Source organism: Seriola dumerili, unplaced genomic scaffold (genome assembly GCF_002260705.1).
Source record: "Seriola dumerili isolate Sdu_G_001 unplaced genomic scaffold, Sdu_1.0 BDQW01000088.1, whole genome shotgun sequence".
In the NCBI taxonomy this organism is placed as follows: Eukaryota; Metazoa; Chordata; class Actinopteri; order Carangiformes; family Carangidae; genus Seriola; species Seriola dumerili.
This window is the reverse complement of record NW_019174343.1, coordinates 10301202-10327609: the sequence shown is the minus strand read 5'-3', so window position 1 is coordinate 10327609 and position 26408 is coordinate 10301202. Positions and strand designations below refer to the sequence as shown.

At 40.4% G+C, this 26408-nt stretch overlaps 3 protein-coding genes across 4 annotated transcripts; 1 reads left to right on the top strand and 2 right to left on the bottom strand.

The window, feature by feature from the left end:
- Positions 1–148: 148 nt before the first annotated feature.
- kiaa1328 (KIAA1328 ortholog) lies at positions 149–18532 on the bottom strand. 2 transcript variants are annotated; one of them, XM_022745400.1, is made up of 12 exons: positions 18452–18532; positions 17973–18008; positions 17585–17865; positions 17295–17395; positions 16995–17110; positions 11760–11884; positions 10289–10683; positions 9927–10145; positions 9591–9686; positions 9324–9424; positions 8958–9066; positions 149–752 (listed from the first exon to the last, which is right to left on the bottom strand). In XM_022745400.1, the coding sequence occupies exons 1-12, from the start codon at positions 18504–18506 to the stop codon at positions 746–748; spliced, it is 1641 nt and encodes a 546-aa protein (XP_022601121.1). In that variant the 5' UTR covers positions 18507–18532; the 3' UTR covers positions 149–745. The 2 variants fall into 2 exon arrangements, with proteins under 2 accessions (XP_022601121.1, XP_022601120.1); XM_022745399.1 differs by lacking the exon at positions 149–752 and adding an exon at positions 4344–4701.
- Positions 18533–18686: 154 nt separating this feature from the next.
- Positions 18687–23024, top strand: tpgs2 (tubulin polyglutamylase complex subunit 2). Its single transcript, XM_022744809.1, has 7 exons — positions 18687–18864; positions 18992–19071; positions 19160–19247; positions 19400–19540; positions 19687–19800; positions 19938–20101; positions 21202–23024. The coding sequence occupies exons 1-7, from the start codon at positions 18789–18791 to the stop codon at positions 21418–21420; spliced, it is 882 nt and encodes a 293-aa protein (XP_022600530.1). The 5' UTR covers positions 18687–18788; the 3' UTR covers positions 21421–23024.
- An 89-nt stretch (positions 23025–23113) lies between these two features.
- LOC111221454 (aquaporin-7-like) lies at positions 23114–25877 on the bottom strand. Its single transcript, XM_022744808.1, has 6 exons — positions 25512–25877; positions 24507–24633; positions 24261–24398; positions 24017–24135; positions 23654–23871; positions 23114–23399 (listed from the first exon to the last, which is right to left on the bottom strand). The coding sequence occupies exons 1-6, from the start codon at positions 25647–25649 to the stop codon at positions 23201–23203; spliced, it is 939 nt and encodes a 312-aa protein (XP_022600529.1). The 5' UTR covers positions 25650–25877; the 3' UTR covers positions 23114–23200.
- Positions 25878–26408: the final 531 nt, after the last annotated feature.

Below are 26408 nucleotides of genomic sequence, written 5' to 3'. Positions count from 1 at the left end.
AATAGATATTAATCACAAACAAATATATGTATTTATATGCACATATTTTATATATGTGTGTATGTATATAGAACGGCTACTGACTATGTTGAGCTGTAATTTTTTGTAGATTTTAGCTGGAGTTTGAAACATTGCTCTGCTTGGGAAGAATCGCAAATCTGGCAGCTCCCAAAACTGCAGGCATTCCTATCTCTGATTACCTATATGCTGACACACAATATATTGCTAAAAGATACATGTGTGAGAGTACACATATGGTGTAAATATTATCTGAAAATGCAAAAAGCCACATCTAAGTAGCAGGCTTTAAGAGAATCAGGCTAAATGATTTTAGAGGAAAAGGACAATTATCTTCGACTCTATTCCAAACATATCTTTTGAGCTTACACAGACACAAACACACAAACACAACACAAACATGCTCACACACACAAACTTCTCTTTGAAACTTGAACCAAAATGATTACGTCTCACAACCCTTGCTCTCTTTTGCATTCAGTAAAGTGCATGTAGCGTATGGGCTGTCACCATGTCAAGGTGTGCCTTGTCACCTGCAGAATCTGCCATCAAGCACTGTGCTCTCAGAAAACAAAGAAAAAAAAAAAAAACTTAACACACTCTACTGCAAGCAGCCAATGCGCTATTATGATGTCAAAACTACAGCCAGATCCATATCATTTTTCAGCCGTGTAGAGAGCTTCAGTGCATGTCCAATATAACAAACAGTACAACCACTGTTGGTCCTTCATTGTCTTTGGAGAACAAAAAAATGCATTTAGGACTAATGTAGACTCATGCAATTACACGTCAGATAAAAGCGGGCATTAGGTAACCTGTTAGCACAGGTACTAACTATCAAAGCTGTGTGCAGGGCACCTGAGACTACGTTCCACTGGCTGGAGTCAAAACTAGGGTAAAGTTCAGGATTGCGACTGAAATGGCTTGATAAGAGAAGTGATTGAGATTACTGGACCTGACATTAGGTTTTAATGGTTATGAAGGTGATGTAATATTGATGAATATGTTATAATTAGAGAGCTGGCTTCCCACTGAACAGAATAAGGGAGAAGGTTTTATGTACTTTCCCATCCAGCAGTTAATGTGTGGATCTCTGCTGGTAATACTTGACATGAAGCATATCCTTTAGAAGATGTTATATTGCCTTATGTTATATGTGGTGATACAGTTAAATATAAACATAAAAGCATAATGAAACTGTAAAATGAAGCAATAAGTGTGAAAAGCCATTTATCCATTACAACTGCTGTATCACAGAGGCTGGTTTCATATTGCTTTAGCGTACAGTTTCTCATAATGGTCTACAAAAATGGTATGAACACCTACTACATACCTGCAAAAGGTCAACAGACCTGGATTTATTGGACCCTGCGTTCAACACACATTCAGGTGGTGCAGATCAGTCAATGAATATTTATGTTTATGAATATTTATAAGGCTATATGACACTTTGGAAGACAATGCTTCCTGTTGGGTGCTGTTACTAGTTTTCCTGTAAACTGCTCATTATGCCATTTCCCTAATGTCTGTGTCTAACCTTTTTAGCAGATTGCATAATTTAACATTTACCTACCAAATCCAGAGAGGCTAAAAGACGCCACAATCACATCCCAGGATGCCTCTATTTGTGTGTGCCACATAACAATGCCCTGAGCATGGCATATAGTGCAACCAGATGACCATCATGATCATTTTTTTGCTCTGACAGTATCCGTGGTGGGTTAGTACAAAACGTCTTGCACATGTACCTGAGCTAACAATAACAACTGAAGCTAAATGTCATATGTCTGGTATCCCAGATCGCCACACTGTGTGCCCTCTTTGACTGCCCCCCACTGCTCTGAGAAAATTGAAAAAGGTGTCGACACGGTCTGTGCTTTTCTAATGGTTTGTTTGAGCAATCACTCATGTCTTTCACCGAACCGAGCCCATGTTTCCATGTCCAGTGAAATAGGAAAGGGGAAGCAGAACGACCACGGGAAACAGAATGTCAAGCACCTCATCCTCATTTGCTCCAACTTTAAGCTGCAAGTTTACATGAGAAAAGTAAAACAAAGTATAGTGGTTCAAAAACAACAAGAAACAGAGCAGAAGTTTGAATATAAATATATATATATAAATATATACATAAACCGATGAATATACTGTAAATTGTTTCTTTTTTTGCTCTGTTTTCCTCTGTACATAGGTTTGCATATTTTATAGGACTTTTACTTCTATCTACAAGGACTGGATAAAGTACTTTAAATACTTAAAAAAAAAATATATGAATGAAAACATGATAATGCTCATTAAAACCAGGTACAAAAAAAAAAAAATAACATAAAAAAAAAATATATGAATGAAAACATGATAATGCTCATTAAAACCAGGTACAAAAAAAAAAAAAAAAAAAATAGTCGCTAGGATACGGTACAAACTGTAGGACCTGACCAAGGCATTTATCCAGAATACAGTCAGGGAGAGCATTGACCTCAGTTAGAGCTTAGACACACATTGACCTATTTTATAAAAAAAAAAAAAATACTTTGATGGGTTCTATTCATTTATCTATTTGTTTAGATATTTATTTATAAGTCATGTCTGAGATGATATGCATGCTTTCATGGCATTATTTTTCTATGAGTTGGTACGTGACCAAATAGTTTTTATATAACATGCATGGGCCACTGTTGTGGTCCACAGATGATCATTGTTCCTGTCTGCAGGACCATGCCTTCAGCACTTCTTTGATGACGGAGAAAAATGCTCCTATTGACCAAGTGATGTCAAAGACAGATTTTAATCATTTATTTATGTTTATTTAATTATTTATTTATTTATTTATTTATTTGTGTTTATGTATTTATTTATTTATTTGTGCTGTTTGACTCAAGATCTGAGCTCTATTATTTCATCTGTTGCTTCTAAGTGTTACTTGGTATCACTATACCACATATTACCACTTTAAGTATTTGGCAAAATTCTGATTTCAACAACTTTAAAGACTGATTTTACATTTTTCTGTTGCTGATAACTATTCAAAACAATGCAGTACAATACTAAAGCCTTATGTATATTTGTAATTATTAATTCATTATGTTCTGTTCTATAAAAAAAAAAAAAAAAAAAAAAAAAAGGTTAGGCTTGGTTAAAAGATTGTTAAAAAGATGCTGATTGGAAGGTTCCCCTTTTGATTTTGAGTTCCATTTGCCTCCATATTGTAAGTACTTAACAAAGTGGAAATGATTCCTAGTTAAACACTCCCTCTTAAACCAACTGCTCAATCAGATATGTATTCAACAAAACATATGCCTTGAGGTCACTATAAGTTGCTGCTAATTTGTAATGAGCTAATGTCTGATTTATTGTTGATCCCTGATTAACTGCTTGATTACGAGGCCTGATTTTAAAAACTTTATAGCTCTCCTTCTATTTTCCCATCCTGCTTTGTATTGTTTGACAGAGCTCTGATCTTGTTCAACTGATGTGTTCTACCAAGAGCAAAATTCAATGAAAACTGCACTATCTCATCAAAGAAAATATTGAGTTACTATCATTTCTTCAGCGCTGTTGTCAGTGGTTTTATTTCTCAAGCTCAGTAGAGTTGCTAGAATCACATTTTACTTCATATGGTTTTCAAAGTATTCTGGAAATCTGTTTCCCAATTTCAGCACATATGGAGGGTGGGGAAATGAATGTTGCTTATTAAGCTTTGCCAGGTTCCTGATGAGCTAAGCTTCTGATTGGGCAGTGCGCTTTAGGCTCCCGCCCCCGTCTCTCCAGACTGCACCATTCTCTGGTCCCCTGGAGTCTTTTTTTGTAATTTTAAATGAATGATGCGTCTCAGCTTAGCCCAATAATAAAGCACAGTCTAGAATAAAGTGCCCTGTGTCGTGTCATAATTACTGGTAGTAACTTATCAATACAAGATCACTCACGTTTTATTGTATTTTATTCTGAGACTACCAAAATTATCCCCAATTTGAAGGTGATATGTCATCAACAGTTTATCTCATAAACAGATAATGGATATAAACGGATTTCCTTGAAATGCAGTCGCAGGATAGGCCATGAAACAACTGACTGTATGCTTGTGGTGAATCACTGAGGTTACATAATTTATGGATAATACATTTTAGTTGGATTCACAATGTCCAATTGTGTATCATAAGGTTCATTTAGCATTTGTACCATCAAGGTCTTCAGAGACAATCAACGTAGCTCAGTGGTAAAGTTTTCTTCCAGTGCCAACAGAAGATCTCAATTAAAAACTAGAGTCATAACCAATTCTGAATAAATAATTGTTTATTTGTATTAAAAATTACAGAATAACAAGATCTCGTTCTACAACATCATGATCATTCTGATTTAGAATGTCAATAGAAAATTGAAATTTTAAAAGTTAAGTCCAAACAGGAAAATATCAAGTGACTGGATTGTTTTTTTGTTCCTGCTCCTCATTTTCTTCCTTGTCAGCAAATGAAGAAAATATCCTCCAGTATTTGGCTTTCCTCCAGATCCTGCTGGGTACTTTGGAGATAAGGCCTTGAAGGGGCAAGCAGGGTTCTGCCCACTGGTTTGGGGGTAGCAAGGGCCGGCCTACGTTGTGTCGTTTTGGTCCTTCGAGTGGACAGCTTGCTTTGCTCAGGAGCAGAGACAGGACTAAAGACATCCAATAACTCAACCACAGAAAAATCCAACCTGAAAAAATAAGTAAAACTTTGCAAGGTTTTTGTTGCTTGATTCAATTTAGTTTCTTTTTTCCACATGTGACCTCAGCTTGTTTCCAAGGTTGAATTGGTACATGGTACATTTATAATAAAGAACCCAGTGGAGCCCTGTAGACAGGCAATGTTGTAAATGAGCATCCTTGCACTGTTTCATTTTAACAGAGAAATGCACACAAAGACCACCAGCTACACTATTTACCCTCAAAGTGAAGCAGAGAAGGTGCAAGTCAAGGGGACAACAACAGACATCTACAAGGCTAAAGTCTACATGGAGTTTAAACGTTTGTTCTCAAATATTTGTCATTCACATTTCTTACTTGTTAACCCAGACAATATGAAAGCAAATCTCTCTTCGAAATATTAACAAAATCTTCCTTGCCAAAGTAACAACTGAACCCTAACAAGCAGCCTTAAAAAGTCAGAACCACTGGGGCGTCCCGGCAGAAAAACAGTTTCTTGCAGGGCCGAGAGAAAAAGAGGAGGAGAACCCGGTGCTTTCTCCCCTGGAATAGAAATGAGGGAATGTGCAGTGAAATAAATAAACCAAAACGGGGGAGATTAAGCTAATAGAGATTCAATCCCTCAGTCTGGCTGGCTTGATAAATTATTCAGTGTATACACAGTCGACAACGGCCATTCCAGATACAAAACATGAATTCTTTAAAGCACGCTCCACTGATGTTGCTAACATAATTCTCTGCTCGTTTAAAGCTGCATCGATTTGCATCGTGCAGCTCCGAACACAGCTCTCCCAGGTAAGGGCAGTCTTTGGCGTGTACTTGTTGATATGCATGTGGGTGGTCAGCAAGCAGACACACTGGTGCAACTTCCAATCGAGTGCATTTGTGTTCCTCCACACGTAACTATAGACCTTGATATGTCAGGTTTTCACACTGACTTGAGGCAGGCAGCATATATCAGCAGCTGAAAAGCTTTAAAAGGCTATGTTTTGCTTTAGCAACATGAACCAATGTATTCACATGTTTGAGCGTGAGGAAGAGAAAGTGAATGAGGGTGAAGTTGGCCGAGGGATGATAATTGATGACAAAAAGAGACTGAAGCTCAAGTAAGTAAATCTGTCTTCCTCATTTGGTCTCCTGTCTGTCAGAAGCAGCAAAGGAGAGAGAGAGAGACAGAGAGACAGAGAGACAGAGAGAGAGAGAGAGAGAGAGAGAGAGAGAGAGAGAGAGAGAGAGACTGCGAAAGAGAAAGAGAGGGAGACAGAGAAAGAGAGAGACAGAGAAAGAGAGAGAGAGAGCACGAGCGAGAGTGATATTGTATGTGTCTGCTTGTAAGACAGAGACTGGAAGCGAGTGCAGCTTTGTGGATAGAGAGGAAGGCAGAGAGGGAATGTGGGGGAGGGACTTTGGCTGGGTTCCTTCTCTCGAAATGTGAGAATTTGCATTTTTATTTGTTGATTTATTTAACGGACAGGGCTCTCAAACAGCCATCCATCAACAAACGACATGTTGGTAATGAATAATGCATCACTTACCGGCGGTCACAATCTATAACAAGGGGGAGTGTGGGGGGTAGGGGTACAGTTTGGGCAGGAATAGGGGGAATGGTAGCGGGTGGGGTGGGGGGGGTGGCATGGCACAGAGACTGCACAAGGGCTAGAGAGAATGCCAATAGATTTTCAGAGGGGTATACATTGCAACAAAGAATTTAATTTCTTGGCTCCAGTTTGTGTAAGGTAAAGTTGTGAACTGCTGCTCAATATTAATATCCCTCAAGAGAGTCCTGGAAAATCTCTTTTACTGCTACATGCATACAGAGAAAGTGCATGAACAACAGGAACACAAGTTTCTGTCACTGTAAAAAAAAAAATAAAAAAAATGACTGTGTTGTCAACATTTAAGTACTGTTAACTTTGTCTGTGCCCAACACTAGAACAGTAAGAAGCCTTATGGAGAATGACATAACTACAGAAAGTTGATTTTGACAGTATTTAAGAATCCTCAATCACAAACTGAACTCTTTGTATCTATGAGCCTTTATGTTTAAAAAAAAAAATCTCATCACAACTACTCTAAAACAAATAATTCTACCTTCAAATACTTTTTAAGTGCTTTAAATAAAACCTTTGGGCTTCTTCCTCCCAATGCACCATTATGATGTGTCTCTTTTTCTAGCTCTGCAAGGCCAGATAAACCACCACCTTCTTCCCACTCGTAACTTTCACTGCTTATTTGGCTCCTCTCTTTCATTAAAGATAGCCGTCTCGCCTCGGCGCCCCTTTTCATTTGCAGTCCAAACAGTAAGATAAAAAACCTATAATGGCCACTGCATATATCCCGCATGTCAATTTCCCAACCAATCAATAGCAGGCGGGCAATGGCAGGAAGGATGGAGATGAGATGGGCGGGGTGCACTGGAACTGTCTCATTACTAACTAGCACAGGATTCATGAAAGGATTAAGAAGGTCACTTAATGTTAACCCCAGCTTCGTTTCGCAATTTCCACATCAAGATTGAATTGGTTAAGATTAGATGGTCACGAGGTGCATGTGCATGTTGTTGCCAAGTGAGAGAAAAGGGTTCGGGTAACATGCCAAATCTTACACTAAAATAGACTTTTCTTGACTAAAGGAAGCTGCTTTATTTCATCTCGTTTACCAGATTATTGTTTCTACATTGTTCATTATATTTGGAGGTAGCTTGGACTGCTGATGAGATTGAAAGCAATCAAAATAACAAGTAGCTAATTGACAAGGTCTTTGGTTACTCTTTGCCAAACAGACTAAAAATTTGCTAAGAATCACGAAATACAGTATTGTATTTATCTAATTTATTATCATCTCATTTATTTATCTTTTCTATCTATTTTTATTCACTGATTTTTGGACAGCAACTACAAAAAGACATATGTCTAATCCAAATCAGTGGATTACCAAAGGATTACAGCTATCTGAGGAGATGCACATTAAAAACATGTTGCAAAAAAAAAAAAAATTACAAAGGGCATCTGAGAGGCAGACTTCCTCATTACTGGCAGTAAAAAATAACACTGTGTGTAGCTAAGAGTCCAACAATTTTAATAGGCTTTGGAGGTGTAAATGGATGGTAATAAGATCTGATACCCAAGGTCCCCTGCTGGAATTTATGGGCATCTGCCGGAGCTCACAGTTCAACTTGGACCACGTGCTGCTTTGTTTAAGAGTTACTCATCAGAAGTTGTAAACTTTGAGCTGTTTTGAAGAAGTATCCTTTAGAACAAGGAGGGTGGGCAGTGTCTTACTGTATCTCCCATCAACCACCACTTTCACAAAAGGAAATCTGACATTACACAAGAAAAAAATGGAGCCACTTTAGGAATAATGATTTTGAAAATTAAAGGTTCGCAGCAACACCATTAAAAATTGCTGCTCAGCATCTGATATTTTTGTGCATTTACAATTCCACAGCAATGTAGAAGTGCTCCCACAGAGGCAGGCAAATGCACACGCACACACCCGGTAAGACGACACAGTCATTTTAATTACCAGTCCGTGTAAAGGGTGTAAGAAAAAAAGGTAATGAATGTCCTTTCCCTTTTAGGAAAGTCTGATGCTTACAATCAGTGATTCATCCCTGTCCCCAAAACCCCTCTCCCCTCTTACATCTTTCTCACCATTTCCATTTCTATCCATCTCAACCTGCTCTAACTTTCCTCGCTTCCTATTTCTCACTTTATCCAATGCACTCACACCTCACTCAACCTCATACACACTTTTAACATCTCTCCCTCACTCTTGCTTTTTCTGTCTCTTTACTGTGGCAGAGAGAGAGGGGAGGGCAGTGTGTGCATCCAGAAGTCTGTTCAATTACACCTGCTGCAGGGTCCCTGCTAGGCCGACTAATGGAACGCAGCATGTCTCCTGACAGCCTGGCCACAGCGCTAGCTAGCCCAGTAAAAAGCTTCATTTAGCTTCTCACAGCTCGAAAAGTTAGCCAGTCTAAGGAAAGTCATCATTTAGCCTCTAACACTGGAGCAACTATAAGCCAAGGGAAAGCTTCACAATTCAAACTTAAACTTTTTATTATATTTATGTGCTGCAATATTGTTAATATTCTTTTGAGAACTAGAGGAAAGACATCAATTGCATTAAGGAGTCCATGAAAACTAATATTACTAGATTAGCTATCTGTTGATCCAGTATAATAAATAGCACTGCACCATAAACTATGAAATAAATGGTAAATAATTATTAAATGGTTCACTGATGTTAAGTGAAGATGTGTTACCTGGCCTCGGGGGTCTCAGGTATCAGGGATACTGAGGTGGGCTTACTCAGGCTCACAGGGGATTTTGCAGGAGACGTGGCCATGTCCCTTCTGGACCGCTCTAAGGCCTCTGTTGAGAATTGCAAGACAGGAGTGTTATATCAGAAGGAGCAGAAAGTCTGACAGCATTGCAGGCAAGACAGTTTTAATGATTACCGTCATGATACATTTTGTTTTACATGCATATGGAAGTACTAAAATAAACACTGAAGAAAATCTCACTCTTGACAGGCTTAAGTAGGATATGGTTTGAGCTGAGATGTTCCTCTATCTGTAAACCATAAGCGAATAATTCTGAATAACTGAAAATCAAAGACTACAACTCACCATGTGTCTGCACACCATTATCTAGAGGAGCACCTACAGGTTGTGAGCATTGGTCAGGCAAGTTCTGTTCCGTAGGATGCACCTCTGCATCTCCACGCACACTGCAGACCACAGACACAACATATTAAGCTGCCTTTCATGTGTTCATGTGCATGTGTGAATTGTGTGTATTTGTAAGGTGCGTGCAAAAGATAGAGAGAGAATTTCTGACAAGAGTAGTTGCAGTTTGAGTGTCTGTCTTCCTTTCTATTGGTCTATGTGGTTTACCTGGAGGGTAAATCTTGGTGGGAGGGACCATCCAGCTGTGGATCTCCATTCCTAATGTTTGAGCTGCCAACCTCAGCCTGAGTAGCTTGTTGAAACCTAACAAGAATATAGGAGAAGAAAAAGAGAAACTGTAGGTTCCACAAGTCTGCAATGACACTGAGGAAGTCCAAGGAAAAAGAAAAAAGGGACTGAACATTGATAGGTAGTTATTTCTGTCCAAGCCGTAACTATCCTATCTAACGACTAACTACTTGAACTTACTATCAACTTATTCCCCCGAATGTTAGTTAGTAGTGTTACCACATACGGTTAATTTCTTTGGCTTCTGTATTTTACCTGCTGTGATCGAGACGCGACTGACAGAGCTGTTGTTTCTGTCTGTTGAGCCTCTCCTCCTGCTCATCAAGCCGTGCCTGCAGCCTCTCTCTCTCCATCTCCAACTGCATCTTCTGCAGCAGCAGCTGATGTCTCTTCTCCTCCCAGTCTTCATGACCCAGTAGAGGCCTAGTCAGGGCTTCCTTGGCCTCTGAGCCCATAGCAGCCCCACACTGGAATCTATGTGTAATTACACATTCTTTAGTTTAATATCCTAACACTCTTCTTGTTTGTGTCATGATAAAGTTCACAATTTTACTAAAACTACAGAAAAATAATGTAATCATCTGGGATGATCATGACTGCATAGAGTATTACTGTACCTCTCACACTCGTGTTGGTTCAAGGTGTCATGGTGGCCATTCTCTAGATGAGAGCTATTATCCCTTCTCCGTTGCTGTGTTCCATAGCCACTGTCTTGACCACTGCCTTGACAGTGCTCATATCTGTGGCAGGGCTCTGGGTGTGGCTCCCTGCACTCCCTTTTGTAAATCCTATGCTGATTGATTGGCCCATCGGATGGACTGAACTCACTAACACAGGAAAGAGAAGTAGGGTTGCCCAAAGTTTGTACTGCTCCTCTTCCTCCATCCCCACTTCTGCGAACTTGAGGTTGATTTGCTTGGGTAGCAGCATAGCTGAGGTATGAACCATCATAGAGGGATCCATTACCTCTGCTAGTAGATGTTCTGCTGCGGGCTTCCTCACTACTGAGCACCTGGACAGAGAACAAAGAGGACAACAAATGCATTTTGGCCAATTTAGGAAGCCTCTGAAAAATTGATGGGAGTATTTCAGCCAAAAACATTAGACTGCTCCATAAAACCCTAATGTAGCACTGGGCTACACAGCAAAATTTACCAATACTGAATTGCTCACTTATCAACCTAATTTGCGCATGTTGCTATGTGCAGTAAAAGCTTTCCCCCGTGTGCCTGCAAGAGCTGCTCACATTATCACTTGCCCTTAATGTGGTTACTGTGACTTGAAGCATCTTTTTAGGTTTCAAGTCTATTTTCTTCCATTTTATGCTCGTAACCACAGTGATGCGTGTTGGGCTCTGAGCGCTGCCAACATGCAGATGACGTACGCAGCAGAACTCATCCTGTGTAGACACTGACGCAGGACTCAAACTGCTGCTGCTCTGCTAATGTGATGCTTTCACTACACAGCTTGTATAGACATGGTGTTAGGGCTGGGCTTTATAGCAGCACAAATGCAAATCATCCATTAAAACTGTAAACTGGACATTGGCCACAGGCTTAAGGGGACAATTTTCAACTGAGCATAACTGGCAGGTAAGCCAAGGTCAGGAACATTATGAGATAAACATAGGGAGGAAAGCCCATCTTATAGTTGACTGGGGAAGAGACTGTGACTAATTTGCTGAGGGTCAGAGAGCAGGGAAACACACATTACTCAGAGCCACCGCGGGACAATGAGGTTGGCCAAGTCATCTATTCTTACAGAGGCTGAAGCCAGAGAGGCGTCTTCACTTTGAAAGTGTCACCTTGAGAGAGTTTTCACTACGTTGCAGTCATACAGAACCAGTGACTGAAGTGGACTTCTTTAGTGATGTGTTATACAATGTTGTGGCACTTGGCCATGGAACAACGTGCTGTTGCATGTCTTTCCAGTGAATGTTTTGGCGCCCAAGTGACTGATGGATGGCAAACGGGGGGGTTCCATGAATGTGGGACCCATTGGCGCACAACCATCATTTTTACTCTACATCTTCCAGTGCATATGCACCTGCTACAACCTACCACACACCCAGTCTTACCCATACAGTACCTTGCTGTGGGCTGGCGCCTGACTGAGCTGGGCAATGGACTCATTTAGTTTCGCCTGTTGCTGGGAAAGGTATTGTTGGTAGAGCCCAAGCAGCTCCTGGCACTCTCTGTACTGCTGCTGCATGCCTGGAGGACCAAGGGTTAAGTAACTAACAAAGTTAAACAATAACAAAACTAAACACAACAGAACTGAACCTTTAGCTTATAACATTAAAGCCCATTGATTCAGCTGAGAAAAAGTACATTGTGGGTGAAAATGTGTGGCTGAAAGAGATGCAGGCTTAAATATTTTCATAAAAGGAAATAGCTTTACAAAGTAAAAATCAAAACTATCCGAACTACATGCCTTCTAAAAGTGAATCCACTGTGGCTCTACTGAGAATGTAACTTTGTGCACAATAGCCACTTTGTTAAGGATAAATTTCTCTTATGCATTTATAGGGAAAAAAGATCCTGGGTTTAGATTGACAATCTGAATTAAACCCTTGTTTCTGCAATCAATTACACATTGGACCAGAAAAGTAGGGTGAATAGCAAAGTTGAAAACAGAAGGAGAGGAGGCCAGCAAAATCAAAGTTGTTGTTGTGGCACAGAGCGTTCGCCATCTGGGTCGGGCCAAGCTGTGTTGAGCTGAGCTGGGCAGTGCCGTGCCAGGCTATCTGCCAGACAGAGAGCTGGCAGACACAAGAAAACTAATCTGGAGCGGAACTACTGCTGCGCCTCAGGAGCCCACTAATGACAGTGGCAGCACCACTCCACACCAGCACATACAAAGATAATGAGCATGAGAATGGAGAGACTACACACAGACACACTCACACATTCAATAATCAACCTCAGTCTGACTTTCTAGAGCACACAAACAAAACAAGACATGAGAGCAAAAATTCCCCACCTGCACTCTAAAACAGCCCACACACAAACACAACAATAAAGCAAGTAGTACACACACTTCCACCAAAGCCGACCATAAAGTGTGTTCCTCCAGGTCATATCTTTTTATGATGGTGGCCCTGCTCCCACAGCTGATGAGTTTCTCAGCATCCTTTTGAAAAAAAGCCCCTATTTTAAGAGAAAATCAAAGTTCAAAGTAGAGTCCTATTGAAGGAATAGTTGGCGGAACACTCCATAAGAAAACACTTTGGTCGTTAGAAGACTTCAATCAGGCTGCGGAAATGAAACAGAGGGAAAGAGAAGAGAGCAGAGATGACTTTGAATTGAGGACCAGACACCAGACAAATGCAATGCAGCAGCTTCCATAAACATTGGGAAATGTGAGGAAACACTTTGATTGAACTCTCCATCTAACTAAGGCTCCTCTACCGCTCCACTGATAATGTCCATGGAGCTAGTTCTATATGGAAAACCTAAGGACATCACAAGGACATCACATCATGTAAACCAGTGCTGGGAGGTCTATTTATGCAGCATGAATAAGGGTCTTGAAGGAAAGATACTGAATATGCTTATACAGCTACACCTCACCTCAATCTAAGATAGAGAGTTGTGTGTTGAGTCAAAAAATGCCTGCTGCTCATATTTCACCAGATTTGCAAAAAAAAAAAAAAACATTTACACACGATTTTTCATGCCTGAAACAAATGTTTCCCACTAGACACAATTATGTAGTACAGTATGCTAGATACAAAGCCCCAATACAAATCATGTATTGTTAGGACCACGCACCAACCGAAATAAAGTCTATCTGTGCTATAGTACCAACAGGACTGCAGCATCAGAGCATCTTAATGCCATAAATGAAGGTAATGTGTGTTAATGTGTTGACAGGCTGAAGCAGTCCCTCGACAGCAAACGCTAGGTAATCTGAACCGAGTGGAGCGACACTGATAAGATTCCACCTCTCTGCCCGTCGCTACACTAAACATGCTTCCTCCACAGCCTTGGATGTCAGCCAATGGGGGCCAAGCACTCGGCAAGCCCCTAGTTTACATCAGCGCTGCAAAGTGCCAACAATGACTTACTCCTCCCCCCTGCTCCAAAAATACTCAGAATCAAGGGCTTGGGTTGAAGAGGCTTCAGACGGGGCCTGTCAAAATGATTCAGTTCCCTGTCAGGCCGAGGCTCAAATGAAATAATGAAATCCACTTCAAGGTGGAACAAATTTGCACAAGAGGGGGGAATATTTTAAAGCCCGCTTTAACACACTGTGCCAAACAGATTGAGCCTGAGCAGGAATGTGAGGGAAACGGGGGAGGAGACTGATGTGTATGAATGTGTGTGTAAGGAAGCAATGACGGGGAATTAATAGAAGAAGACAGTTTACATAACTGCTTCAATACTACTGAATCTGGAGAAGAGACATGAGTGTGAGTCACACAAACCAATAAATAACACAACATGCCAGCTAACAATTATTTTGAAAATGGCTTTAAAATTCCTAGAGCAAACATATAGAAGAAACATTCTCAGACATCCTCACTGTTATGATCACCACTAAAAAGTAATACAAGTGGGCACAGACTAACTTGGGTCTGGCTGAATCATTAGACATTGGATTTGTACAAAGTATATAATGTCTATAGAATATGTCAACTGCGAGTTGACGCATATAGACAAGCCGCCCAATTCACAAAGCCAAACCTCAACACAATACAGAGTATAAGGTGTACCAACAACTCAATTAAATTTTGATTATTTTAGCAAAGATTCAATGCATTATACATTTATTTATTTCACATGAAGCCCACGCTTGGTTCAGTCTGATTTGTTTCTATTCAATTCAGCAGTTGAGCTGATTCAATCAGCAATATAAACTTTACGCTAAGGCACCTGTTCAAACAATAACCTTTATCTGCAAAGTTAAACTTAAGCTTCAAATGACAGCAGCTCAGCATGTTTCTATGAAAAATTTCTTCATGGATAAAAACTTTGTTTTCTATTTAGCTCAGCAGAATGGACAGCTCAAAAGTTCATAGTTCAGCAAGTCAAAACCACAGCATCTACCATATGTCTTAGCTGTGCAGACAGTAGTCAGAAGGTAGACTTTCAATGGGAAGAAACAGATTAGAGCAGAGTTTACTTTGTTTTTTTAACACCACTAATAGAGCGCACCTTACACTGCACATGGCTCCAAATACATCACTCATTCCTAGAACAGAGGTATGATACAGCGACAAAGTTGACATCGAAGAATATTAGGGGCTTATTCTCCCAAAAAACTAGGAACTAAGAATTCTCCAGAAGCAATCTTCTGATGTTATGCTTATCACAAAAAGCACACTTGATAGAACCAGATTTCCACATTGTAAATGTCATCCATCCAAAACCTGGGAGGGTAAAAATGGATTTAGCTCTGGTAATCCTCTATCACAACATGTAGTATTTTTAATGACATATCCTAACAAGGCTGTTATTCCCTTCTCTCTATGGCCTCAGGATTCCCTCCAATTGTTTCAACTCAATAAATGGCATTAGCTGTCGCACCTGCTGTGCCTTGTTCTGGATACAGCGAGTAGAACTGTGCACCGCGTTAGTAACGCCACCTTGACATCTGCCCATGCCAACATGCTTTGAAGTACAAAAGGCATCCTTCCTTTCTGAAACACAAATTCAGTCCTGTGTGCCAGTCTGTTCCAAATGTCAGCTGAACACCCCAAATATCAAGGGTACCATTTCCCTCTCATCCTTGGTGGCTTGGGGCTAAGGTATAGCCCTACATTCTTTATACACCTGACAACTCTGAATCTTGGTTAGATAAGATAAACTGAGGCGTAATGGAATTAGACTTGACAAGACTCTCATTCAGTGTGTTTGCCTTTGGTGCCTCCTTAACCTTTCAGAGAAGTGCCGGAACCTTCTGCCTGAGAAGAGCCTTCATGACTCTTACACGCACTTTAAAAGACTGCGTTATCCCCCCTGAGGTGCTTGGATCCCAACACTTTTCCCTCTCAAATACCTTTTTAATGGAGTTTAGAAGTTTGGTGTAAATGCCAAGTCTCCGAGCCAAAGTGCCTTTAATTGAGTTGTGCTTTCCTAATTTTCCCCGCCGCCGTTGCCAATCGTGCAATTTACCAGCTGGGTCAATTACTCTTCATATTTCGCAGTGTTTTTAACCTAAATTGACTGCTGGCCATGATGTGGTCTGACCTGAGCAGAATTGTTATGAAGACAGTAGGTGGGTTGTGGGGTGCAATAAACAGCATACTATCACTATAACTCTAGCATTAACCTCACGCTAGACAATCAAGAAGAAGCTAGTGACCAACCTGATCAAATTTTGTAAGGAGGGACTGAGAAATATCCTACAGTTACAGTCAGCATTCAAGGAGGGTTACAAAAACACAGGGTGAAAGCAAACACAGTAGTCTTCTCAATAAATATCAAAATTCATCTTTGGATGATGAGATGATTTAGATGGTGTGGGCCATGTCTCCAACCATGAAATTGATTCTGTACACAACAGCGGATAAGCTACAAGCACTTGCAAAAGACAACTGCAGCAGCATCAAATAATTTAAATGCATCCACTCTATTTGTCTGTCTTTTGTATCAGATTGAGGGGTCTTAGCCAAAGTCAGTATATGGCCTTACCTAAGACAACATTGCCCCCTGCAGACAATTGGACAGAATAGCACATTCAGCACCAGAACCATAAAGCCAGCAATAAATCATTAGTGGAATTTAAAGAACATCTTACAAGAACAGGCAACCATTTATCATGCAGGGCTGGCAACAGTTATTTCAGCCAGAGTGTATAGTGGGTTATTTTACTAATTTGTCCTTTTAGGTTTAAGTTGTGGTAATCAGCAGCATTGCCTCGAGAAACCATATTCTACTGTAGTACCATCATTTCAATTTCAAAATAAGTGCATCTTATTGTACAATTTAAGCATACATTATAAAGACATCTTAGTAGCATTTTCCACACTGAACTATCATACTCTGGAACTCTCAAGAGACCTCTGGTTTCCTCATAACAGTGCATCCCATTTTGCATTAGCTGTAGTAGTATAGATACCAAATAGCAATCGACACACCATGAAGCACATCTTACAACATTAAACAAATTGCTCAAACACAACTAGTGTTTTCAGCCCCTGTGGCTCAACAGAACTGCAGTCATTCACCACTCTACTTTGAACCTGTACTATTTGCAATAGCACATTTAATGTTTCATGAAAAGACAATATGAAAAATACAACAAATCACCCCTCCCATCACTGCAAAAAAATGCAGTCTAACTCACTGCTGTGTTTTTGTTATTTTGAAAGGATACTCTCTCTCTCCTGTGCTATGATCACGTTCTGCTGCTCCAGCTGATGGATCTTGCGTTCAAAATTTTCCTGTTCATCTTTCAGACGCTGCACTGACTCTTCTTTCTCCTCGCTCACTCTGGAGAACAGGAAATAAAGAACAGACTTTAAGGATAAGTGGTCTACGTTATGTATGCCAGTGTAAAAGGATGAAAACATACTGGAGTACAAATTAAAACATCTCACTCTGATGTCACTTTAAATTGTTCTATACATGCATACTAACAGTAACACTATCTCAGAGTTCATGTACTGCTGGCTACCTGGCTAGTTCTTCGATGAGGTTTGCAATTCGGCGCTTATCTTCAGGACAGAGGTCCTTCAAACAGACCTGGCTCCTGGCTCCACTGGTCTCAGAAAACACCTGTGCAAAGGATGGTTAGCAAATATAAGACGATATTAACAGAGACTAATGATGAAATTCTGCCAGTTTCAATACATCCTTCCTTGCTCTCTGTTCAGATTATCAATATGCCTTCTTCCATATTATAAAACATTTAATCTTACATCTATGGAGGGCAGAGAAAACAGCCCATACAAAACAATAGTTTACCTGTGATGAAGGGAGAAACGTGTCAGAGGCAAAGGAAGGTGTGTGCTCTATTGCCACAGCAGCACTGTGAGGGAGTGACACTTTTTCCTTGGTATAAGCCTCAGAGTGATCATTTTGTAAGTGAGCCTGTTTCTTGCCACCTTTCTTTAGTGTAGCTTCATTCTTGCAGTCAGATCTACGCCTGGCTCCTCCCCACATTTTGGTGCCTCTTTTACTGAATGTACTGGTGTTGCCTGGTCCCAAGCTGAAAGGGGTCTGAGTTTTCACCTCTCCATCCACTCCTGACACAGTGGGAAGACAGGAGAAGATGATCCCATGTGGTAACCCTACATAAAATTATTTCAGAGCTGTGTTCAGAAATTGTTCAAACAATGTCGTTGAGACTCACCAGGAACAAACACCAAGGGCTGCTCCTCATCTGACACTGGGTGAACAAGGCAAGGAGAGGACAGACACTTGAGTTAACGTTTAGACAGCTTCAATGAAACTTCGTAAAGCATGTGCTTCATAATAATTTCACCCTATTAAAATTACGTAGCAAGAAAACAAAGCGATAGCTTTCTACTGTAGATGGCCTTAGCGTTATGTTGAGCACCACAGGGCTGACTGGTAATGAGCAAGCATTAATACTTTTACCACCGAGTTTCAACATAAAATAGATTAAAGTAACTTAAAAGAGGTAACGCCAAGTTAACGCTAACACTACACGCAGCTAACTAGCTCGCACTCCCCCAGAAATAACAACATCCCAGCATTGACACAGAAGTAGTAATTGTGATATTCTGTTTGTTTCATGTCTCCCAATAAGATAAGAACGAATATACACAGGACAAGAATGTTAATGTAGTTCAGTAAAAGTAAGTATACCACTTTTCATCCAAAATATCCCCGAACTTCCACTTTTAGTTGCTCCTGCCGCCATGTTGAATCAACCGCCACCACTCCCTGGGAGCCAAGCGCGTTGCTAAGGAATCGTAGTCCCGCCTCTCTGTTACAACTTAAGAGCCAATTGGTTATGATGCAGAAAGGCGGCTTTCTATTGGCTTAAACATATGTCAGTTTTGCGGCAAAGCTTGCCTTATCGTTTCCTGTGAATGTCTGCGTTGCTAGCTGATGTAGACGGAGCAAAGTGATTGAGGCAGAGCAGATATCTACAGAGGATGCTTGCACGGATTTGTATCAAGTTTTGATTGCAGTTCTTCAAATGGAAGACATAAAAGACAGTTTAGCGTTTAAAGGTGTTGCTGAGAGACTTACGCTTGGCATTACGCGAATACTCGGTGTGTATTAGCTTTGGTCTTTGGTCTGAAACTAGCACATAACGTCAGGGTTCGGGTTAGCTAGTAAACAGATTGGTGGCCTGATGGGAAATGATTATATTTTATGAATTTGTCCCTGTTTTGTCAGAAAACATGCCAGGTGTGGTCGATGTGCGTTTCGCAGAGAGGGAGCCTGCAGAGAAAAGAAGCCTGCTCTCATGGGAACAGGTGAAAAATGTTCTCCTCAAAGATATCACATGATGTGTGGTTTGAACATTGTTGTCACGGATATGAACGTGCTTTAATTCTTCCATAGAAAAACACTTGTATTTTGCCAGAAGACCTGCGAGATTTCTATCTGACAACGGATGGATTTACACTCACCTGGAGCGTTAAACTAGACAGTAGGTTACCTCATTAGTTTCATGTTTTTCTGTCTCACAAGAATCTTAAATTATTAAAATTAAAGGCTACTATTGGGATTAAATAGCTCCAGTTTTTTTGTTTCAGCACTATGACAATCATAACTGTGTCTGTGTGTGTGTTTGCCTTTCAGATGAGTGTGTTCCCCTAGGATGCATGATGGTTAATAGTGTGGCCAGGCTGTGCCCACTGCTTCAACCAGTATCAATTTTTTCTCTTCCAAATGCACCCTCACTGGCTGACCTGGACTGGGAGGAAAACGGCACAGAAAGCGGTAAAGCTCACCTGACAGGTCCTCATGTGGTCAACTTCAGTCAAGTCTGTTTATTTGTGCCAATGTTGTGCAGAAAGCAGGCTAATGAATGAAAATTTGATCAGAAAGTAAATATTTATTCAAGATTTATTAATGCTACCTGGCAGGGTCGGAGCATGCTCCCGCTGCACCCCATTTTGATTCTCGGAGCCGCATCTTTGAGCTGGATTCCTGTGGTGGGAGTGGCAAGGTGTGCCTGGTCTACAAAAACTGCACTCCAGGTCTCTTGTTTATTGTATCTGTGCTTATTACTCTTAATAACAACGTTAAACTAAAATCTATTAAAAACGTGAATATATTACCTAATTATGTAAAACTGATTTTGTATTGTTTAAATGTTTTTCTTTCTGTTTTCCAGGTGTGGTAGCCCAGAAGAGTGAAATCTGGTTCCTTGATCGCTCTCTGTACTGGCATTTTCTGACAGCAACCTTCACTTCGTACTACCGACTGATGATAACCCACCTGGGTCTGCCTGAGTGGCAGTATGCCTTCACCCAATATGGCCCCAGCCCCCAGGCCAAGGTAGCAAGAGGCTTTAATCACAAGACAATGACCTCCTGCAAGAACCAAATGAACAGATTTGTTGTTGTGGCACATACAAGTGATTTAAGAGAATTTGTGGCATTCACCAATTTTCTTTTAGATATGACAAATGATCTAACTGTGTTGCCTAAAGCACTCACTCTGTATTTCTGTCACAGTACAGAGTTGCTCTTATAACACGTCATTGACAAACACTTTTCTAATTGTTGAGTCCTCTAAGACGACCACTGAGTTTGTTACATTTTTGTTTGCTGGTTCCTGCCAGCAGACTTGAAGTTTGACAGTATGGAATTCTTCTTTTTACTTTTGTATGACATGTTTGTGAATGCACAAACAAAGCAGAACAGGTAGACTAATATGCCAAGTTTAGGGGCGTTTATTACATTAACATTCAGGTTTCACGAATTTGCGCCCCCCTCATGAGCAGGTGGTACTCATTAGTCCAAAAGGAACATTTAAGAGAATTTGGTGTATTGGACTTGGAAAACTCATACGAACAAGAAAAGAGAATTTTAGGACAAGAATACAAAAATGCTCTTGCATGAGACCCATTGTGCTGTGGATTAAATGGTATCTGAAAAACCTTTGTAACTGTAAATAATGTCTAGTTAAAATACATTAATTTGTGGTGTAGGTTCTGTAGTATTATTAACACACTTGGAGTCACTGCAGGTATATAAAAAACATTTTATTCATTGCGTTCCCTTTACAATATACTACAGTGTTGGCTGACCTACGACTTAAACACATTGACACAACACACTTTAAAGACACTTACGCAATGCATTAAAGTGTTTTACTTCAACATCTTAAATAGGAAAATTGCAGGCTAGTGCTTTAGATATAACTGCCTTTTCAAGTCTTTTACTCCTATGCACTGAATGCCAAAAGTTCCTGAGATTGTAAATTACATTGCAGGGACATTAAGTAAAGGAGGTAGTAAGACTTTTGCAATTTCTCTGTAGCATTCCTACATTTACACCTAGTTTCTAATGGTTATTGGATAAGGTATTATTAGTTATTTTATGTCGACATAATGATAAAAAGCAGTACAATCTCTATTTCCTGTTCCCCTACAGCAGTGGGCATCCCTGTACCAGCCACTGACCTTCAGCAGTGACCTCAGCCTGGCTGATCCTGCAGGAGATTCCTATCTCAACAAGCTGGATCCTACCAAGGCTTTCAAAGGCAAAGCCAAGGTACCTGCCCCCAAGAAGAAGCAGTCAGCACAGTGCAACTTAGGGAGCACTGCCAAGAGCCAAGGTAACGCAGGAAGACACAGTGGGGCAAAGCGATGAGAAGGTTCCCATTCAAGGAAAACATTGAAATCTTGTGTACATGATCATCAGGATTAGAAGAGCAGTCAAGCAATCCCTCCACTGGCTAGACTTCTTGCTGAATGTCTGAATAGACATGTAACCAGGGTTTACTTGGCTCAACACGTGGCTAAAGTGGCAGTGGGCTGTTGGAGTCAACGTGGCATGTAAAACAGTGTTTCTAATGTTGTTTATGTTTAGGTGGTTAAAATAAACTTGCCTGCCTTACATTTAGATAGACATGGAAACTCCTGATAACTCAACCAGTGTTGTTCACCTTTCACTGCTACATGTTAGTGATGGAGAAATTAGGCTTTCTGAAGCAGCAGAGTGTATCAGCAACAGATTCATAATTTGCAGCCTCATTTAACACAGTGTCCACTACTGACACCTCCTGGTGAAATAATTCAGAACAGCCAATTCATAAATTATGTTCATGTGCTGCTTGCATAGTATTAGTATTAGGCTACTGTAACTAAAAAGTACTCATTAACACTCGGTAGATAGGTAGATAGAGAGATACTTTATTTATCCCCTAGGGGAAATTCATGTAATTATGTAAGTAAGGGCACTATATCATTTTATAACTGTAGTTATTGTCATTAGGCTCAGTTTGCTGTTGTAAATATTTTAATTTTGAATGTATTATACAACAATAACATATATATATAATATATACAATTATAAAATAAGTTTGAAAATTGATAAATAACACAAATTTATGTAAATGTAACATTGAAAGAAACAGGAAGAAAATAATACTGTGTTGGTTTCAGTTGGGTAGCAACAGCGCTTTTCACCTGCAAACACCATCTCATGTTTCAGTGTAAATAATCCAATTCAGAGTATCCGTGGAAACTGACAGGCGTACACGACCGACGCCTGGGAGCTTCAGTATCAAATACTACATCACTTAAGTGTGTATTCAAATCTGAACCAAGAATTGTTACATGTTACAGACCTGTTGATCTTGTTGTGTGATAACATCTGCTCTGACGAGTCTGTATCAATAAATGTGTTATATGTAGCAGTATTTTGGAGATAAAATTTGTGAGCAGACTTAATAAGATTCTAGGGTTTGGTTTTTGGATCGAATCAGGAAACACATTTTGCCTTAAGGCTGCTATGTGCTGGACTGTTGGTAAGATAAGCATGTGCATTGTCTTTGGGTGTGCTTCTGCCCTTTCATGCTGTGAGGAGCCACCTCCTACTGTTTCTTTCTTATTTACAAAGGATGCATGTTTATTTAAGTGCAAAGTATTGGGGCTATTTGTTTTATTTTACATACACTGTAATTTCCAAACTCGTGTTAGTGGGCCTCTGTTGACTGCTGTAATGGATGATACCAAGGTTATATCAGCTGCTTCTTCCTCAATGATCCTGACATAAAATTCCTCTTCCGTGCATGAAATGGCTCTAGTTTTGTTTGTTTTTCATGTATAACTTGCATGGATAGGAGCCAGCCACAGGTGTTGTCAGCATCACGGTTCAAATTGTCAGATTGTATATATGTTATATGTATTACAGTCAATCTCTTTTACAGAAATTGAATGACTCATAAATTAAATTAAATAATACAGACCCATTTTGAAATTGCTTGATATTATTGAAAACTCTATTTGAGCCATTCTCAAAAATTTTCAGTCCCCGACCTGAGCGTTTCATTTTTGGTCTATTTTTTTTACCCTCATCATCATGGAATGTTTCCACTGCGTTCAGATATCCACAGACGTGCCTTTAACACTTTACCCAGCTGGGTTTCTCACACACATACATTTGCACAGATGTTTTTCGGTTTCTCCAGAGGAGCAGTCTCCTCCTCCAACTCCTCCACCAACCCCCCATCCTGTTCAGAGAGGGGTGGGTGGTGCAATTCCACCAGGGCCTTGTAGACTCCCGCACCCAATACACCTCCAATGGGGGGAGCAACGAGAGGCACCCACCACCACCCATTTCCAGCCCTGCACAGATAAAGACGGACAACTATGAATAGATAAAATTGAGTGCCAGATCGAAATTTGTATGTATTTAAGCTTTTTTTTCTTTGTAATGTTCATAAACAACCAGCAATACCGTCTTAATGTTTGTTGAAAAACTACACAGGTTATTTAATTATTAACAGAGATGTTTAGCCTTCGATTGAACCCAAGTTAAGGTGACATGTAGCAACAGCAAATCCTTGCCTAAATGCCAATACATCCTTCTTGTATTATACCTGAACACATCAGCTCCCCAGCCTGCTACAGCAGTGAAGACCCTGGGTGCGATGTCTCTCGTGGGGTTGATAGCGTAGCCGCTGTTGCTACCCAGAGAAATGCCAATGAGCAGAACCAGGAGACCCACCGCTACAGGCTCGCTGCCTGCTGCAGCCGGTTTGTTCTTCTGGTCGGACAGAGCCATCAGGCACAGCAGCAGCATAGCTGTGCCAAACACCTGGCGCACATACAGAACAAACATCACATAGAATCGCATGTCATGATAGCTGAGTGTAAAACAATACAACAAAGAAAAGGGTTAGTGTGACTGTCAGATGATGGTGATTTGTAGTTGTAATCCTTTAATCCAGTTTCATGGCTACCTGATCGATGAATCCAGCCAGCAAGGAGAGGTACGGTGCAGGATAGGTGGCAAAAATACCAGCTGTGGCCTTTACACCAGTTACAGTCAGGTTTCCTCCACAATAATCATGTATGGCCTCTGCATATGGAAACATATGACAAATATGTAGTATTAGTATGACTACAGATAATACAGAAAAAGGTTTTATAATAATACAGGTGTTCAGTGTATTTTTTTGCTAGAACATGCAGTGTTGCCCTCACCATAATAGACAGCATAAACTGTCCCTGCTGCCAGAAATGATCCCAATAGCTGTGCAAAAACATACACAGGCAACATCCTCCACGTAAGGCGACCAAATGTGCACATTGTGAATGACACTGCAGCATTCATATGAGCCCCTGATGGAGCAAGAAAGCATGAGAAAAACAATATGTGAGCTGCACAATGACTGTAATGATCTTTAAGGATTTTCTTAAGGTAGGGTTTGCAAGAGTCAATTCCCATACCTGAAACTTTCCCTCCAACATGTATCCCCATAGCGACACCCAGTCCAAAACCCAGGTTTATGCTGAGGTACTGTCCGAATGCTCCCTGTCCTGTCACTACCTGGGCCACAGACCCCAGGCCAAACACCTGCACTCAGAGAGGACCAACAATTCACAGGCAAGGTCACAGATGATGATTACAGAGAGGGAAAGACTCACAGTCTAATTTAGGGAAAACATTCCAACAAGCAGCATGCGTAAACCAGCAAACAGATGACGGACATTCAATAAACAGGTTGAGTTGTGCCAATTAAGTCAGATTCAGTCAGCCAATGAGAGTTCAACTGAAGAATGAATGTTTTGTTAACTGTGGTGCTGCATTTACATGTGCTAAAGAAGCTGGACAGTTGTTTTAACTACTGTGGACCCAGTGGGGGGAAAAAAAGCTGACACTGAGAAAATGCAGCTAGTCTTTCAGGAAACAGGAAATGTGTGGTTCCTCCTATAAAAGTCATGCATATTTATTTTAAGTCTGGTTTCCCAAGTGCAAACACAGCAAGTTTAATACAATATACCAGTGGGTTCACTCACATACTTATCTACAGCATGTGGTCACTGTATGTGTGTGTGTGTGTATTTCTTCCAGAGTTCTAAGTATAGGGTTTATTGTAACAGCTGACAGATAACATGTGACTTGTGCAACCCTCTTCATGTGGCCCACTGCCTGACCATTCCTCTGGTAATACTAGATTTCCTGGTTCACCCACTTCAACCTACCAATCCCCACCCACGACCCCTGCCATGTGACTGTGAAACGTGCCTATGTGTTTGGTTGACAGGGCATGTTATCAGGGTCAAGAGCATGACATTAATTATTAATGGCATGTGGTTGTTACACATAAGCACGATGTTCAAAAATGAGGGAAGAGCTAAAAAAAAAAGTGACGCTGTCAAAGTGAATGTTAGAAACAAGTTTAAAAACAGACATTATTACAACGTCATCTTTTATAATAAATTCTTTCTTACCATCATGACATATGTGCAAAGGGATTCAGCAAGTCCAACACGAACAAGTTCATTTTTTAGCCAAACTTTGGGTCGAGTTGCTTTAATGCCTTTCCGCTGAGAGACTCCTAGTTCTACTGACTGCACCAAGTCCTTCATTTCTTCTTCTTCTCTCCTTTGTCCCTTTTGTTTTAAACCAATAGAGTTTATTTGCTAACTGAGTACAAATTAAAGCTCAGGTTCAGACCCCCCTGAAGGATTTAAGAGGTGCCTCCCATATCACACAGTAGTCCACAAACAAGTCTGTTTCAGGCTGTTTTCCCCCCTTCTCCTCTAACCGTTCTCCTTCTCTTCTCCACTCACTTTATCTTTATGTATGTGTGTGTCTCTCTCTCTGTCACACATACCCATTGGGATTTGTCCACATTTTATAGTCTTGACCCAGCCCCCACATCCCTCCCCCCACCCACACATATGCTGACATCCTCCAATGGCTTTGAATTATCTAAGGATACTTGGCCAATAAGGAAATAGATTGAAACATCAAACAGAAATGTTCAGACATTATATGAAATTCAACTTTTTCTTTATGGATGTTTATCTGTAAAGATTCATGGCACACTGATTTTTTGTTTCAGTATTAATCAGTGAATGTATATTTGCAACGCAAGTAGCAATAAATTTCATAGTATGTGCAACATTTTTACTATGTCGACACTGTTACTATGTTGAAACATTTTATCTTTAAATGCTGGGATGATGCTGGAGTTTGGAGGAAACAATAAATATTATTGACTAAAACAAGACTTTCATTATTGACCACAGTCACACATTATCTGCATTTCACTGTGGAAATTTACAAAAGCTTGCCAACAAATCCAGACATGCTTATCCCAAATGAAACATGCCTCTTTTCAT

What these genes read in the sequence shown, in the direction of transcription:
- kiaa1328 (XM_022745399.1), bottom strand. Translation starts at nt 18,506, where the DNA reads ATGGCGGCAGGAGCAACTAAAAGTGGAAGTTCGGGGATATTTTGGATG. An exon ending in CGTTTCTCCCTTCATCACAG is followed by an intron (nt 17,396 to 17,584) that starts GTAAACTATTGT and finishes TCCTTTGCACAG; the next exon opens with GTGTTTTCTGAGACCAGTGG. An exon ending in CATAGCACAGGAGAGAGAGA is followed by an intron (nt 11,885 to 16,994) that starts GTATCCTTTCAA and finishes TTGGTCCTCCAG; the next exon opens with GCATGCAGCAGCAGTACAGA.
- tpgs2 (XM_022744809.1), top strand. Translation starts at nt 18,789, where the DNA reads ATGGAAGACATAAAAGACAGTTTAGCGTTTAAAGGTGTTGCTGAGAGA. An exon ending in TGGCATTACGCGAATACTCG is followed by an intron (nt 18,865 to 18,991) that starts GTGTGTATTAGC and finishes CTGTTTTGTCAG; the next exon opens with AAAACATGCCAGGTGTGGTC. An exon ending in GGAAAACGGCACAGAAAGCG is followed by an intron (nt 19,541 to 19,686) that starts GTAAAGCTCACC and finishes GCTACCTGGCAG; the next exon opens with GGTCGGAGCATGCTCCCGCT.
- LOC111221454 (XM_022744808.1), bottom strand. Translation starts at nt 25,649, where the DNA reads ATGAAGGACTTGGTGCAGTCAGTAGAACTAGGAGTCTCTCAGCGGAAA. An exon ending in TGGCTGGATTCATCGATCAG is followed by an intron (nt 23,872 to 24,016) that starts GTAGCCATGAAA and finishes TATGTGCGCCAG; the next exon opens with GTGTTTGGCACAGCTATGCT. An exon ending in TGGGGAGCTGATGTGTTCAG is followed by an intron (nt 23,400 to 23,653) that starts GTATAATACAAG and finishes TTATCTGTGCAG; the next exon opens with GGCTGGAAATGGGTGGTGGT.